The sequence below is a fragment of the Nerophis lumbriciformis genome, linkage group LG30, assembly GCF_033978685.3.
Source record: "Nerophis lumbriciformis linkage group LG30, RoL_Nlum_v2.1, whole genome shotgun sequence".
NCBI lineage: Eukaryota > Metazoa > Chordata > Actinopteri > Syngnathiformes > Syngnathidae > Nerophis > Nerophis lumbriciformis.
The window spans coordinates 30,710,326-30,727,993 of NC_084577.2; the positions used below are offsets into that span (position 1 = coordinate 30,710,326).

Here is a 17,668-nt window from a genome sequence, read left to right on the forward strand (position 1 = left end):
AACAGCAGCCAGGAATCATGCTGGAGTTTAAGCTCCGCAGCATGAATAATAATCGGCCTCCTTGTATGAATCAATGCCTTTGCCTAATCACAAAGTAGCCCCACAACTTGTGCATACCTGCATTCCGTAGCAAATCCCCAGGACAGGCTTTCCGATGGTGAATATAGCGGGGTCAAACCAAGGTGCGTCTTCTGCATACACGGACGCAGGACCCCCTGAAATTATTATTGCCCTAAAAGAGGGGAAAACACAAGGGAACATTAGTGCTAATGGTACTTCCAACACGTGTAGTTTGCTTCCCCCCCCCCCACCTGATCCATTTCCCCGTGGTGCAGTTACTGGTCACATGGTGACATTTCCAAGTGGACTGAAATGCATCACAGTTCCCGTGTCCGATTGGTCAGCGGGGGGGGGGGGCACAAGAATGTACACGGGAGTGAAACAACAGAAATAAACATGGAGCAAAATAGTCCTCAGTTGATCATTTATATAAATAAACGGACAACTAGCAGGCAAATAGAAAATAAATAAACTTCCTTTAAAAAATAGTCTTACTTCAAGGTTTCTGCTGGTACAACCAAATCTAATGTAATGCTTTTTAATGCTGCTTAAAACTAATTTAATGCCCACGTTCTACTGCAGATAGTTACTATATGTACTCAAATGCTTACAATTGTCTGTATAAACAAAGTTGTGAGCACTTGGCAGTGATAATCTTGCCCATCCATCCATCCATCTTCTTCCGCTTATCCGAGGTCGGGTCGCGGGGGCAGCAACCTAAGCAGGGAAGCCCAGACTTCCCTCTCCCCAGCCACTTCGTCCAGCTCTTCCTGTGGGACCCCGAGGCGTTCCCAGGCCAGCCAGGAGACATAGTCTTCCCAACGTGTCCTGGGTCTTCCCCGCGGCCTCCTACCGGTCGGACGTGCCCTAAACACCTCCCTAGGGAGGAGTTCGGGTGGCATCCTGACCAGATGCCCGAACCACCTCATCTGGCTCCTCTCGATGTGGAGGAGCAGCGGCTTTACTTTGAGCTCCCCCCGGATGGCAGAGCTTCTCACCCTATCGCTAAGGGAGAGCCCCACCACCCGGCGGAGGAAACTCATTTTGGCCGCTTGTACCCGTGATCTTGTCCTTTCGGTCATAACCCAAAGCTCATGACCATAGGTGAGGATGGGAACGTAGATCGACCGGTAAATTGAGAGCTTTGCCTTCCGGCTCAGCTCCTTCTTCACCACAACGGATCGATACAGCGTCCGCATTACTGAAGACGCCGCACCGATCCGCCTGTCGATCTCACGATCCACTCTTCCCCCACTCGTGAACAAGACTCCGAGGTACTTGAACTCCTCCGCTTGGGGCAAGATCTCCTCCCCAACCCGGAGATGGCACTCCACCCTTTTCCGGGCGAGAACCATGGACTCGGACTTGGAGGTGCTGATTCTCATCCCAGTCGCTTCACACTCAGCTGCGAACCGATCCAGTGAGAGCTGAAGATCCTGGCTAGATGAAGCCATCAGGACCACATCATCTGCAAAAAGCAGAGACCTAATCCTGCAGCCACCAAACCAGATCCCCTCAACGCCTTGACTGCGCCTAGAAATTCTGTCCATAAAAGTTATGAACAGAATGGGTGACAAAGGGCAGCCTTGGCGGAGTCCAACCCTCACTGGAAACGTGTCCGACTTACTACCGGCAATGCGGACCAAGCTCGGGCACTGATCATACAGGGAGCGGACTGCCACAATCAGACAGTCCGATACCCCGTACTCTCTGAGCACTCCCCACAGGACTTCCCGAGGGACACGGTCGAATGCCTTCTCCAAGTCCACAAAACACATGTAGACTGGTTGGGCAAACTCCCATGCACCCTCAAGGACCCTGCCGAGAGTATAGAGCTGGTCCACAGTTCCACGACCAGGACGAAAACCACACTGTTCCTCCTGAATCCGAGGTTCGACTATCCGGCGTAGCCTCCTCTCCAGTACACCTAAATAGACCTTACCGGGAAGGCTGAGGAGTGTGATCCCACGATAGTTAGAACACACCCTCCGGTTCCCCTTCTTAAAGAGAGGAACCACCACCCCGGTCTGCCAATCCAGTGGTACCGCCCCCGATGTCCACGCGATGCTGCAGAGTCTTGTCAACCAAGACAGCCCCACAGCATCCAGAGCCTTAAGGAACTCCGGGCGGATCTCATCCACCCCCGGGGCCTTGCCACCGAGGAGCTTTTTAACTACCTCAGCAACCTCAGCCCCAGAAATAGGAGAGCCCACCACAGACTCCCCAGGCACTGCTTCCTCATAGGAAGACGTGTTGGTGGGATTGAGGAGGTCTTCGAAGTATTCCCTCCACCGATCCACAACATCCGCAGTCGAGGTCAGCAGAACACCATCCCCGCCATACACGGTGTTGATAGTGCACTGCTTCCCCTTCCTGAGGCGGCGGATGGTGGTCCAGAATTGCTTCGAAGCCGTCCGGAAGTCGTTTTCCATGGCCTCACCAAACTCCTCCCATGTCCGAGTTTTTGCCTGATAATCTTGAATCGTTAAAATGTTTACCAGGCATGTGATTTCAACTTAATGAAAAAGACAGAAAATAAACCGCGGTTCTGGGGGCCACAACCCTTCCCCGACCTGCCCTATCTAGCCTGATTGGCCTGTCCCTAATGTTTTGCCCTAATCTTAACCAACCGTGACTCATCATAGTAAACAACCAACCGATCATCATTGAGGTTTCCCGTATAGTTTGTCCCGTGCCCGTGGAATTGCTTCGCTACGTAGCTGCTATTTTTAATGGAAAACCGTAGTTTTTACAACTGATTATCGAAAACTGTACTCATTACGGGAAAACCGTAGTTGTTGGCAGGTATGGCAACGAGACTGATCAAGACTTTAACACACATTGTAGGTCGGAAAAAACGAAGAAAAACTTAATATATATTTTTATATTTTTACAGAGATAAAAAAAGACAGTCGAACCTCGGATTCAGGAGGAACAGTGTGGTTTTCGTCCTGGTCGTGGAACTGTGGACCAGCTCTATACTCTCGGCAGGGTCCTTGAGGGTGCATGGGAGTTTGCCCAACCAGTCTACATGTGCTTTGTGGACTTGGAGAAGGCATTCGACCGTGTGCCCCGGGAAGTCCTGTGGGGAGTGCTCAGAGAGTATGGGGTAACGGACTGTCTTATTGTGGCAGTTCGCTCCCTGTATGATCAGTGCCAGAGCTTGGTCCGCATTGCCGGTAGTAAGTCGGACACGTTTCCAGTGAGGGTTGGACTCCGCCAAGGCTGCCCTTTGTCACCGATTCTGTTCATAACCTTTATGGAAAGAATTTCTAGGCGCAGTCAAGGCGTTGAGGGGATCTGGTTTGGTGGCTGCAGGATTAGGTCTCTGCTATTTGCAGATGATGTGGTCCTGATGGCTTCCTCCGGCCAAGATCTTCAGCTCTCACTGGATCGGTTCGCAGCCGAGTGTGAAGCGACTGGGATGGGAATCAGCACCTCCAAGTCCGAGTCCATGGTTCTCTCTCGGAAAAGGGTGGAGTGCCATCTCCGGGTTGGGGAGGAGATCTTGCCCCAAGTGGAGGAGTTCAAGTATCTCGGAGTCTTGTTCACGAGTGGGGGAAGAGTGGATTGTGAGATCGACAGGCGGATCGGTGCGGCGTCTTCAGTAATGCGGACGCTGTATCGATCCGTTGTGGTGAAGAAGGAGCTGAGCCGGAAAGCAAAGCTCTCGATTTACCGGTCGATCTACGTTCCCATCCTCACCTATGGTCATGAGCTTTGGGTCATGACCGAAAGGACAAGATCACGGGTACAAGCGGCCAAAATGAGTTTCCTCCGCCGAGTGGCGGGGCTCTCCCTTAGAGATCGGGTGAGAAGCTCTGCCATCCGGGGGGAGCTCAAAGTAAAGCCGCTGCTCCTCCACATCGAGAGGAGCCAGATGAGGTGGTTCGGGCATCTGGTCAGGATGCCACCCGAACACCTCCCTAGGAAGGTGTTTCGGGCACGTCCGACCAGTAGGAGGCCACGTGGAAGACCCAGGACACGCTGGGAAGACTATCTCTCCCGGCTGGCCTGGAAACGCCTCGGGATCCCCCGGGAGGAGCTGGACGAAGTGGCTGGGGAGAGGGAAGTCTGGGCTTCCCTGCTTAAGCTGCTGCCCCCGCGACCCGACCTCGGATAAGCGGAAGAAGATGGATGGATGGATGGATGGATGGAAAAAAAAGACAGATTTCCGACTAAAAAGGGAAAAATCAAATTCCTGGTTTACATTAGCTGTTACACTCCAGAGAATTAGATTTGGCTCACTAAAATGTTTTATGTGAGAATGTTTTTTTTTCTGTAGTGGTAGAAGCAATTGTGATGGCGACAGCAGAAGTTAGTTTGTTGGTCATGCCAAAGACATTTGGCACCGTTAACTGCTGCCTGCCTTTAATGGCTAACTTGTGATGAGCTAATAGCATGTGTGATTTCACCACGTTGATGCCTATTGAGCATCAACGCCTCTCTGTGATTACAATCCACGGCCTTTAAACAGGCTTTGAAAAGTTAGCCAGCCAGCCACTTTGCTTTTCCCCGACATGTATTTCTTTGCGCGCTTTTGTCACAGCAGTTAAGTGAGCGTTGCTTCAGAGGCCATCGTTTACTACACACAGGAAGACACAAGTGACTTCTGTGTGTTTGTTGTTTTAAATGTTTATTAAATAGAAAGTTGATCCATCACCTCGTTATGCAGTTTCCCACACATTCATTTATTTGTGGCGGCCCGCAGCCAACAAGCTGTTAAAATGTTGTCCAGGTTAATGTTTTGGCCATTAAAGGCCCTTCATTTCAAGATTTCAACTGTGATCGGGCTTTAAACAGGTGGCTGACCTGTTCAGATGGGTGTAACTCAGGGGTGCTCACACTTTTTCTGCAGGCGAGCTACTTTTCAATTGATCAAGTCGTGGGGATCTACCTCATTCATATATATAATTTATTTTTACTTATTTATGAAATATATGTTTTTGTTAACAAGTTAAAGGTGTTTAATGATAATGCAAGCATGTTTAACACATATAGTTAATATTGTTAATAAATTAAAGGTGTTTAATGATAATACAAGTATGTTTAATACATATAGTTAATATTGTTAACAAGTTAAAGGTGTTTAAAGATAATACAAGCATGTTTAACACATATTCTTAATAAATTAAAGGTGTTTAATGATAATACAAGTATGTTTAATACATATAGTTAACATTGTTAACAAGTTAAAGGTGTTTAAAGATAATACAAGCATGTTTAACACATATAGATTCATTTATTTAATGAAGACAAGAATATAAGTTGGTGTATTACCTGATTGTGATGACTTGCATTGATAGGAATCAGACAGTGGTGCTGATAACGTCCGCATTTTCGATTGGAGGAGAAAAAAAAGTCCTCCTTTCTGTCCAATACCACATGAAAGTGGTTGGTTTTTGGCATCTTATTTGTCCAGCTTCTGTACTCCTTTGTATACACTTTACAAGAAATACATTGTCGGCAAACTCCGTAGCTTGATAGCTTGTGCACGTCAGCTTTCTGAGACTCTTATTTTGTTAGCGCAACTGTGCAGTCGGTCTTTGGAGTTTTGACGACAGGTACGGCGCCAGAGTCTGTTGAAATAAAGTGTTTCTCGCCTTCCTGTCGGTAATTTTAATGAGCTAAATATGTACATAAAGTGTTGTACTTATATTCCAACTCCGTGTTCTTCTTGGTCATCGCCGCTGCCGCCGTCACCCCCCGCCCCCCGACCACACCACCACAAATAGATGCCTGTCCTGTGGGAAACACTGTTATGTGTTTGATGATCACTTTATACTGTGTTCAAAGTGCACAAACCTTCACTGAAATATGGACTTTTGTCCAGGCTGGAACCTATTACTCACATTTACATTGTTTCTGGTGGAAAAATTTGCTTCACTATCCGAGCTTTTCTATTTATAAAGCCTGTGGAAGAACCAAGTTGGTGAATCAACATTCCACTATACTTGACATGGTGAAAATGCAAAAGAAAGCTAAACTGAAGACGTGGTTGGCAGAGCCTGGATTATACATCTGTGTATTCACGACTCCATCTTTTTTTACAGGTCTTTGTCGTGGTTGCGTGCAATTCTCTCCAAAACCCCCAAAAGGTACAGTAGCTGTTTCAGGGCGTCATCTCCGAGCAACCGCAACTCTTGCTGATCTTTTAGGTTAGCTTCCTTCGTGGTGAGTGACAAAGGCAATTAAAGATTGTTATTGGAGCAGCAGCTAATCAATGTGTTGCAACACTCACTTTTACCAGTTAGTAAAGGTGCACATAAAAACAATCGACTCACATCCGAATCGCGATTCTTACTCATCCCGATTCTAAATCGATCCACAATTTTCAAAAATGTATTTTTTTTAAATGTATCATTTAAATAAAAGAATACATTTTTAGGGCCCGCATGGCCCATTGTATAAGGACTCCCAAAGGGAGTCCTTATACAATGGGACATAAGGACCTATTGAATTTGTAAGGTTTTATTATTATTATACCGGCCGCCTCTTTGAGCACTAATTTGACCCACTTAACATGCTTCAAAACTCACCATATTTGACCCACACATCAGGACCTGCGAAAATTGTCTTTTAATGAAAAAACCGAACCCCAAAACTCAAAATTGCGCTCTAGCGCTCCCTAGGAAAAAAACAAACTAGACTGCCTGTAACTCCCACTAGGAAGGTCGGAAAGACATGAAACAAAATTCTCTATGTAGGTCTGACTTAGACCTAGATTTCATAATTTTACATCCTTGGGCAGAAATCAACAGGAAGTTGGCAATTCCCCCTTCAAGACAAAAAAGTACTAAAAACAGTCACTTTTGCCTCTTTGAGCTGTAATTTGACCCCCTTAACATGCTTCAAAACTCACCGAACTGAACACACACATCATGACTGGCAAAAATTGCGATCTAATAAAAAAACCTAACCCCAAATCTCAAAAATTGCGCTCTAGCGCAATTTTTGAATAAAACGCTGAAAAAAACTGCTCCTCGGAAGAAAAAAATGACAAAACTGCCTGTAACTCCCACTGGGAAGGTCGGAGAGACATGAAACAAAAACCTCTATGTAGGTCTCACTTAGACCTACATTTCATAGATTGACAGCCCCCAGCAAAAATCAACAGAAAGTTTGCTATTCCCCCTTCAAAACAAATTTTTTGTAAAAACCGGTCACCTTCCTTCAAAAACTATCTCCTCTGAGCGCGTTTGTCGTTTCGGCTTCAAACTAACACAGGAGAGAGATTGAACCCTTGTGTATAGAAGTACAGAACAGCGTTTTTCTAACTGCTCCGGTTTTGATTTTATGACCCTTCAAAGAACCGCTGCGCTGATGCTGCTGCGCTGATGTTTTTTTTAAGATGGCTGCTTAAAAACCAGCGTGCCTACACAATGCAGACAAGGTAGGTAAACTAGACAAAAGTATTGGGACACTTATGACTACCACCGGACAAAAGTATTGGGACACTTAGGACGACAACTGGACAAAAGTATTGGGACACTTGGGACTACAACTTGACAAAAGTATTGGGAAACTTTGGACTACCACTGAACAAAAGTATTGGGACACTTACACTGGACCAAAGTATTGGGACACTTACGCCGAAAACTGGACAAAAGTATTGGGACACTTAGGAATACAACTGGACATAAGTATTGAGACACTTACACTGGACAAAAGTATTGGGACACTTACACTGGACAAAAGTATTGGGACACTTACACTGGACAAAAGTATTGGGACACTTACACTGGACAAAAGTATTGGGACACTTAGGACTACAACTTGACAAAAGAAGGGGATACTTAGGACTAAAACTGGACAAAAGTATTGGGACACTTACACTGGACAAAAGTATTGGGACACTTAGGACTACAACTTGACAAAAGAAGGGGATACTTAGGACTAAAACTGGACAAAAGTTTTGGGACACTTAGGACTATAACTGGACAAAAGTATTGGGACACTTATGACTAAAACTTGACAAAAGTATTGGGCCACTTGGGACTAAAACTTGACAAAAGTATTGGGCCACTTGGGACTAAAACTTGACAAAAGTATTGGGACACTTAGGACTACCACTCGACAAAAGTATTGGGACACTTAGGACTACCACTCGACAAAAGTATTGGGACGCTTACACTGGACAAAAGCATTGGGACACTTAGGACTAAAACTTGACAAACGTATTGGGCCACTTGGGACTTAGACTTGACAAAGGTATTGGGACACTTAGGACTACCACTTATAAAAGTATTGGGACGCTTACACTGGACAAAAGTATTGGGACACTTAGGACTAAAACTGGACAAAAGTATTGGGACACTTAGGACTACCACTGGAAAAAAGTATTGGGACACCTACACTGGACAAATGTATTGGGACACTTAGGACTACAACTTGACAAAAGTATTGGGACACTTACTACTAAAACTGGACAAAAGTATTGGGACACTTAGGACTAGCACCTGCCAAATACGCGGGCCCGACCAACGCTGCTTGCAGCTTTAATTTAATTTTGTTTTTTGAATACAAGAACACATTACTAAAAATATGTTTTTAGGCCATGCAACCAGAAAGAGCTTTTCTAACCTGTTTTGAAAAAGTTTCATTATAATTACTACAGCAAACAATACATTGCTCGAACTGATTCTGAATTGAATCAGAATCAAATCGAATCTTTAGGTGCCCAAAGATTCACACCCCTAGGGGTTAGGGTTAAGGTAAAAGACTCACAGCCTTTACCCTCAGTGTTGTTAGAGGCACACATCCAGCTACGCAGGAGGCTTTTGAGGCGGAGGAGCGAGCCGGCGTAGTTATGCAGGAGCGTAATCCAGTCTCAAGTTCCTTAACTCTTGTCAACTCTATGACCTTTCAGGGTCTCACCTACTTTGTTTATTAAATCATTGGTGAATGGAAGAGAGGATTTGGTAGATACACATGGTTTGAAAGTTCAACACTTCTACGTAGATGGTCTTGACTTACTAGATTTGGTCTTGGCTGTTTATACCTGACCAAAGGAACTGCACCAAGAGAGTACTAACCGACCTGTGCTAGTGTGAGAGCACATTGTCACATGCCCACCTGTATCCTTGTTCTCGAATGGCAAAGGCAGGGGTTTCCAGGGGTAGGATCTCCGAGCGTATGCACAGCTCCCGCACCCGCCTGTCAATCACCTTGCCATACTGAGCTCCGGCATCCAGGATGGCCACGGCTCCCTCGTATGACCCATTCTGCTCCGCGTCGCTGGTCGGCAGCTGTGGGGAGTCAGAAAATGACATGTTTTATTACTTTGGGTCACCATATGTCCATTAAATGCAAGGTCTTCATGAGTATTATTATTAGGGATGGGACGGTGATTGCCCCCACACACTTTTCTACAAGAAAGGATTAATGATCTGTTATTTAGGCTCATTTACATTGCAACGCAGGTAATGTCTGGCGTTTGCTAGCTACGCCGATTGTGCCATAGACATCTTCCAAGGATACGCAGCATGGAGCGCTACTGCCTACTGGCGCTGACGAGACGCGGGGCCGCCATCTTGGAGTGGTGATCCGCTCCACTCAGTGCAATTAATTTGTCAGGAGCAATGAACTGTCAGCGCATTTAATTCATCTTACCTCACTGAATACCACTGATTTTCACGCGGGTTTTTTTGTCATACGTGTAGCTATGATAAAGGACACATGTTTTATTATTCATAGTTTGCTTAACAGTATAGAATATTCTAATATGCTATAAATGACCAGACGTCCGAGATCAAAACTGGGAATATAATCCCAGAGAAGGGGGAAGAAAACAGTCAGCTATTTTTAAGTTGAAGAAACAACATGATTAGGTTATATATGCATGCATATATCCTACATAAAAGTTGGGTTGGAAAGCTAGACTAAATGTATACTTGTATAATACTGTATAGCCACTGTCCATCTGATTGTCTAGTTAGCTAACATATACTGTATTACACAATCTGGACTGTGGTCCTAACTTTAACGGGTTTTTTTTTTTACAATATTTATCTTCATTTATTTCAACTATTGTTATTCAAGTATGACATTTTTAAATTTAATTAATTTAATTGATAAGCAATTTTATTATGGTCATACTCTTGTTTGCTAGCGGCTACTTTTTCAGTACTATTGAAGATCTTTGCTCCTTCTCAACTCTGTGATAATATTCTTTTCACAAAATACAACCAATAGTACGTTAATGTTAAATCTTACTTGTGAAAAGTAATCCCCCGATTCCTATTTTCAACAGTCCGCTCATTTGAGCAGGAAAACGCTGAACACCATCTTTGTTTTCTACCTGTCAACTGTCAGTTTAGGCTGCTCGCCGGCTCCTCATCACCACTTCAAGATGGCGGCCCAATTTCTCGCGTCACAGCAGTCAATGCTGCGTCTACTTATAAGATGTCTATGGATTGTGCCTTCAAAGGTCGCAACAGCTGCTGCTACTACTACTACTAATACTACTACATAATGAGCAACAATTCAATGAAGTGATAACCACGTAATCCCACAACCTTTCATTCCGGAAGACTGCGGCTTATGTTTCTCTCCCTCTACTATATACACTAGGGTTGGACTGGACATATAATCACATTTTGATTTTGGCATCTCATGACTATACAATTATAATTGGAAATAACGATTAATGGGCCATGCAACGTGCGTGCAAATTCCTAATCTTGTGACTAAAAGTTTGGGATCTCACCATGGTTGCAATTTTGTATTTGACACAGCTCTAGTTTGCCTAATCAATCACAGACAAAAAAAAAAAGTAAGGCAGAATTATTTCTACGTTAACTTAACCACAGACGGAGTCACAGAATTGGCCAGTTAAACAACATCAAGTCGACTTTTTACTCGTCAAGCTCAGAACAACAGCACAATTCCCCCTTCACAAGAACAGCGCTGTGCCCAACGTCGGGTCTGACTGCGCCAAAAAACATATACTGTAAGTTTAAAAAAACTACCTTACACAAGCATAATGTACTTATTAAGATACTTTATAAATGTTCTTTGACTTCAAACATTTGTCAAAGATGTATTGCACCATCACCACGAATTGATTACGTGGACCCCGACTTAAACAAGTTGAAAATCTTATTCGGGTGTTACCATTTAGTGGTCAATTGTTATACGGAATATGTACTGAATTGTGCAACCTACTAATAAAAGTTTCAATCAGTCAATCAAAAACCAATACATGTGAGAATTTAAGTACACACTCTATGGTGGTACAATAAGTCTAAAAGGTTAAAAAAAACCTACATTTTAAATAATTAAAATGGAAAAAACTGAATTCTATCTGTATTATATTGCTATTGTGACTTAATTTTTTATCGTTCCTATTGTTATTCTACTTGTTTTAGTTTTTAATGTATATCGCTTGTCATTTTAAAATATATTTAAAGTTGATTTGTGGTGGTACAATATATACACGTTTTTTTAAATTAATGACATCTGTTGTTTTTTAAATTATATTTTAAAGTTGATTTTTGGTGGTATAATATTTATAATTAATGAATATCCAAGTTTATATCTTTCGCTCTTTTAAATTATAACTAAAGCGTCTACAGAGCTAATAAATATATTGTGGCGTACCCAAGGGATCAAGACTGGGATTAAAACTGTTCAATCTTAAAATAAACAACATTTGTACAATAACAAAAGACTTAAAGTTAATATTTGCAGATGAAACAACTGCATTTTGTTTAGGAGAGAACACACAGAAGCTAATACAAATAACAGAAGAAGTTAACAAATTAAAAAGATGGTTTGACAAAAACAGACTCTTTGAATCTCAGCAAAACTAAAATAATGATATTTGGTAACAGCAGAAGGGAAAGTCAAACAAAATAGACGGAGTAGACATTGAAAGTATATATGAACACACATTTGTTGGTGTAGTAATAGATGATCAAATAAACTGGAAACCTCATGTAAAATATCCAACATGAAGTAGCAAGAAACACATCAATAATGAATAAAGCAAAATATTTTTGGGACCAAAAATGACTCCATATTCTCTACTGCTCGCTAGTGTTGCCATATCGGAGTTATTGTGTAGAAATATGGGACATAATTACAAAAGTAGACTTCATTCACTAACTGTGTTGCAAAAAAGATCAGTTAGAATAATATATAATGTTGGATATAGACAACATACACTTTATTAAATCAAAAATATTGAAATTCAATGACTTGGTGCATTTGCAAACAACTAAAATGATGTACGAAGCAAACTATAACTTGCTGCCCAACAATGTACAATAATTCTTCTCAACAACAAAAGAGGAAAACTATCACCTTAGAGGAAAATCTAATTTGTATGCACGTACAACACTTAAGACAGTTATCATATCAGTATATGGAATTCAATTATAGAATGGATTAAGCAAGGAAATCAAAAAGCACTAATATGATTCAGTTTAAAAAGACTGTTCAAACTACAAGTGTTCACAAAGTACAAAGCAGAATTATGATAAACATCTGGAAACTTTTTAAAAAAGAGAGAGATAGATGATTATTTAAGTATTTAATAATTGTTTACTTATGGTATATTGTTTTATTTATGCACTGCTCTTTTACAAACAGAACAAAGAAATGGGATAAAACTGCTATGATATTCGTGTTTATTCTTTTATATTTAAAGTCGATTTTTGGTGGTACAATATATACTCGCTTTTTCAAATTATTGAACATTTGTGTTATTAATCGTGATTTCAATAGCAGTCAATTGTGATTATTGCCATAATCGTCCTGCCCTTGTATAAACTATTCATACATTTTCTTTTTTAAACATGCCGATAATTCTTCATTTTAGTATCTTACTACTTGGCTTGGCTGAGCCCCACTCCGGACCTCTCCTCGGGTAATTGGACTTCCTTAGACCTGCTCTTATGAACCACACGTGAGATCCTCCTAATAAACACTCCCCAGCACGTCCGTGGAATCACATGCAACTCACAAGTTAGGAAATTGACTTATTGGACTAATCCATTGCTAAACTACAGAAGATGCCATGGCAGGGCAGGGCTGAGAAAGTGATTAGTCCACGCCAGAGCTGGGAAAATATTTTGACTCTGGGGCCAAATTGAGAGAAAAATTGTGTCTGGGGGGGCCCAATGTGTGTATAAATGATATGAACACATTTAACTGTAAAAATCTGCTGTACAGTGTGTGTTTTGTGTCCCTTTTTCCCCAGGAACACTAATACCAAAAGTCATAATGTCCGATAGAGTTCTAAAAAAGTTATGACAGACCATCCATCCATCCATCCATCTTCTTCCGCTTATCCGAGGTCGGGTCGCGGGGGCAGCAGCCTAAGCAGGGAAGCCCAGACTTCCCTCTCCCCAGCCACTTCGTCCAGCTCTTCCCGGGGGATGCCGAGGCGTTCCCAGGCCAGCCGGGAGACATAGTCTTCCCAACGTGTCCTGGGTCTTCCCCGTGGCCTCCTACCGGTCGGACGTGCCCTAAACACTTCCCGAGGGAGGCGATCGGGTGGCATCCTGACCAGATGCCCGAACCACCTCATCTGGCTCCTCTCGATGTGGAGGAGCAGCGGCTTTACTTTGAGCTCCCCGCGGATGACAGAGCTTCTCACCCTATCTCTAAGGGAGAGCCCTGCCACCCGGCCGAGGAAACTCATTTCGGCCGCTTGTACCCGTGATCTTGTCCTTTCGGTCATAACCCAAAGCTCATGACCATAGGTGAGGATGGGAACGTAGATCGACCGGTAAATTGAGAGCTTTGCCTTCCGGCTCAGCTCCTTCTTCACCACAACGGATCGATACAGCGTCCGCATTACTGAAGACGCCGCACCGATCCGCCTGTCGATCTCACGATCCACTCTTCCCTCACTCGTGAACAAGACTCTGAGGTACTTGAACACCTCCACTTGGGGCAGGGTCTCCTCCCCAACCCGGAGATGGCACTCCACCCTTTTCCGGGCGAGAACCATGGACTCGGACTTGGAGGTGCTGATTCTCATCCCAGTCGCTTCACACTCGGCTGCGAACCGATCCAGCGAGAGCTGAAGATCCTGGCCAGATGAAGCCATCAGGACCACATCATCTGCAAAAAGCAGAAACCTAATCCTGCAGCCACCAAACCGGATCCCCTCAACGCCTTGACTGCGCCTAGAAATTCTGTCCATAAAAGTTCAGAACAGAATGGGTGACAAAGGGCAGCCTTGGCGGAGTCCAACCCTCACTGGAAACGTGTCCGACTTACTGCCGGCAATGCGGACCAAGCTCTGACACTGATCATACAGGGAGCGGACCGCCAAAATCAGACAGTCCGATACCCCATACTCTCTGAGCACTCCCCACAGGACTTCCCGAGGGACACGGTCGAATGCCTTCTCCAAGTCCACAAAGCACATGTAGACTGGTTGGGCAAACTCCCATGCACCCTCGAGGACCCTGCCGAGAGTATAGAGCTGGTCCACAGTTCCACGACCAGGACGAAAACCACACTGTTCCTCCTGAATCCGAGGTTCGACTATCCGGCGCAGCCTCCTCTCTCCAGTACACACGAATAGACCTTACCGGGAAGGCTGAGGAGTGTGATCCCACGATAGTTAGAACACACCCTCCGGTTCCCCTTCTTAAAGAGAGGAACCACCACCCCGGTCTGCCAATCCAGAGGTACCGCCCCCGATGTCCACGCGTGTTATGACAGACCACCTCAAAAAAACGGAATGGAATTTTACAGTTTTTACTGAATGGGACACCTAAAATGTACATGAAAATAAAGTGGGATTTACAACATTAACTATGAACAATAAAACACTGAATATGAACATATGTTACTTCTCTGTATTCTGTGTTTTATGTTGCGCCAAGTAAAATTCCTAGTTTGTGAACCCGTTCTCAAACAATGGCATTAAAAACTCTTCTGATTCTGATTTTCAGACCAGCTCCTCCATAGACATATTTTACAATCAAACAAAACACAACAAAATTTGAACAAACAGCAAAATATGAATGCAAAGATTAATAAACACCTACAATATGACATATTTTTTCGTAAAAAATTTGCTTTCGCATCTGTTCCTGAAACACGCGTTTGGGGCTGGCTGCTCTGAAAACAAACCCCGCCCACTCTGCCTTGTTCCTGGTCTGAGCTGCTGTGACATAATTACCGTAATAACTCCTATAACACTCAAAAGCGCAGTTTAAGACTTACGGTAATTTAAAAATAGAATTGCACATCATAATGGCGGCTAAAGTTTTGATGTTAAAGGTCTAAAAAAATAATGTAGAAGGTCCAGCGGGCCGGATTGGAAATCTTAATGGGCCGCATGTGGCCCGAGGGCCGTATTTTGACCAGGTCAGCTCCACACGGTTTACTTGCTAACCACAGAAAGTTTAGGAGCTAGAAATCAATGAATTCTGCTTTTGACAAGACGGAAACTTTTGAGTCTTATAATTTGGTAGTCATTGGGTGGTGATTGTCAGAATAAAAAAGGCACACAAGTGCTGGCAAAGTTGCACTCAGCATTTTGAACATTTCGTAAAAGATCCTAAGTGCCCTCTGCAACATCTCCACCTATTAATGCGACTGCACAACTTGAAGCTCCGCCATTTTAAGGTGATTTGGGCTGCAGTCAGCATCGGGATCAATCCATGTCCTCATACACAAACCCAACGGGTTCTCAGGCTGAGCCCAGGAGACTTCAGGGGGTCCAACCACCGTTTGACTTTGTTGTCTCATAAGGATTGTTAGAGGAATATTTCACTATCTTTCAACAAAATTAAATAAGTTAGTAGCTTTGGCCTTCGTTATGCTCGAAGAGATAAACACAAAGATCTCACTTTCTTTCTTATCCATACACACACATTATTCTCTCTAGTTTTAATGGTGTCAGGATGTACTAGTTGCGGGAAGCGAGAGTGGAGAAGAATGCGAGTGCACAACACACACGCCAAATTAACTTTCAGTTTCGATCTCTAGCCAAAGCAAACAAAAGCATGTGAGGACGGCAACCATTTTAGAGAATGCGCCGAACTTCAGTAGGTACTTTTTGTTTAATAAATTACTAATCTTCAATTTGAGTCACATCATCAGCCTTAGACCTAAATAATCTGGGTGGACTCTTCCCTCCTAAAAGGGAAGGTCCCAATAGGATCTTTGAAAAAAAAAAAGTGCAGGAAATAAAGTACATAATAGGAAACTCATTGTTTATTTTGTCTTACACTAGAAGGCTAAGGTAGCTACACAACAAATCAAGCTAAGATTGCTAATGAACCATTCACACATTTTTAACCTACTTATACGTACCATTTCATTGTCTCCTCCATTGCCATAAATAGTCTGCCATTAAAAATATTTTTTAGGAAAATCCAGGATATTGCACTCAACAAGCCCTAAATGTTGAGAACGCAGCAAGGGATGCTAACCACACTGCATCTTGGCAACTTTGCAGACGAGGAGGGACCAACTCTCGTGGTTGCAATTCACAATTTGGAAAGAGAAATACCGGGTGATTGCAATAGTCATTTCCAGGAAGCGGAAAGTGTGCTAGTCAATTTGGGATGGCACGACACTGAGGCTATTTAAAATTATGGCCTGAGACTAACATTTTTGCAGAAAATTCCTAAAAATACTAGAACACTCCCGGAGGAACTTGGCAGATCCTTGCATTGACATTTTAAACCCCCCAAAGTGGACACGGGACTTTATTTTATACTGAAATGTGTAACCCTGACAAAATAAACCAAAAACAAAATGTCCACTACAGAGGATACTGGTTCTCAAAGAGAGAATAACAGTGAAGGGCCGGTGTGTCTACCAAAAATGCAAAAACAACTTTTCTTACTTATTGGTTGCTGCTGTTGTGCATTTAAGATCTATATAAGTCCTGAAAATGTAAAATCAAAGCACGGAGGCATTGCAGAGATCTTATCAAAACAATCTTACCTTCCTGCCTACTTCCTCCAAACGGTTCGATTACAATTTAAAAAAAAAACTTTATCTATATGTGGTACAAATCTACTCAAACTCCCTTTTTAGTTTAATGCGCGTACATCTGTAGTGTAGATCAGTGGTCCCCAACATTTTTTTGCACCAGGAACCAGTTTAACATAGGCCTTATTTTCAGGGACCGGCTTTCCACTTGTGCCAGATAAATGCAGCAAAAATAAGTGCATGAAAAATACAAGTCACTATAACGCTGAATTAGTGGGAGCCCTGGGCTGGTTTCTTTGCAATGAGATGCAGATGGAAATCAGCCTTTGGCTACAATCTGTCTCATTTATATTTGATATGTTCATTAATGTGCATTGTATCATGTCACAAAGCTATAACAAATATAACAAATGGCAACTTACTATGAGGAGTGTTATTGTACATCTATAAACAAGCTTATTGGTGTGTCTAGTGGGACAGGCAAAAGTTAAGTCGGAGAAAATGCAGTCGTTTATAAAAGATTTAATGTTTCTCTGCGTCACGGACCGGTACAGGTTCCCCGGATCGGTGGTTGGGGATCACTGTTGTAGATGACAAAATGGCCAAGATAGACTGGAAGAAGGAAACTGCTGTTATTGGTTGCATTAGCAATGTTAGATTCATTTGTTGTGTAGCTAGCTTAGCCTTTTAGTGTAAG

General features: G+C 43.1%; 1 protein-coding gene across 1 annotated transcript in view; it reads right to left on the reverse strand.

Annotated features, from left to right (window-relative positions):
- Positions 1-17,668, reverse strand: part of gmps (guanine monophosphate synthase) — a 60,974-nt gene that overhangs the window by 33,112 nt on the left and 10,194 nt on the right. Inside the window, exons 2-3 of the mRNA XM_061925899.1 lie at positions 9,136-9,308; positions 118-232 (exon numbers count right to left, since the gene is read on the reverse strand). Of these exons, the coding sequence (XP_061781883.1) occupies positions 118-232; positions 9,136-9,308 (288 nt within the window). The remainder of the gene's footprint in view (positions 1-117; positions 233-9,135; positions 9,309-17,668) is intronic.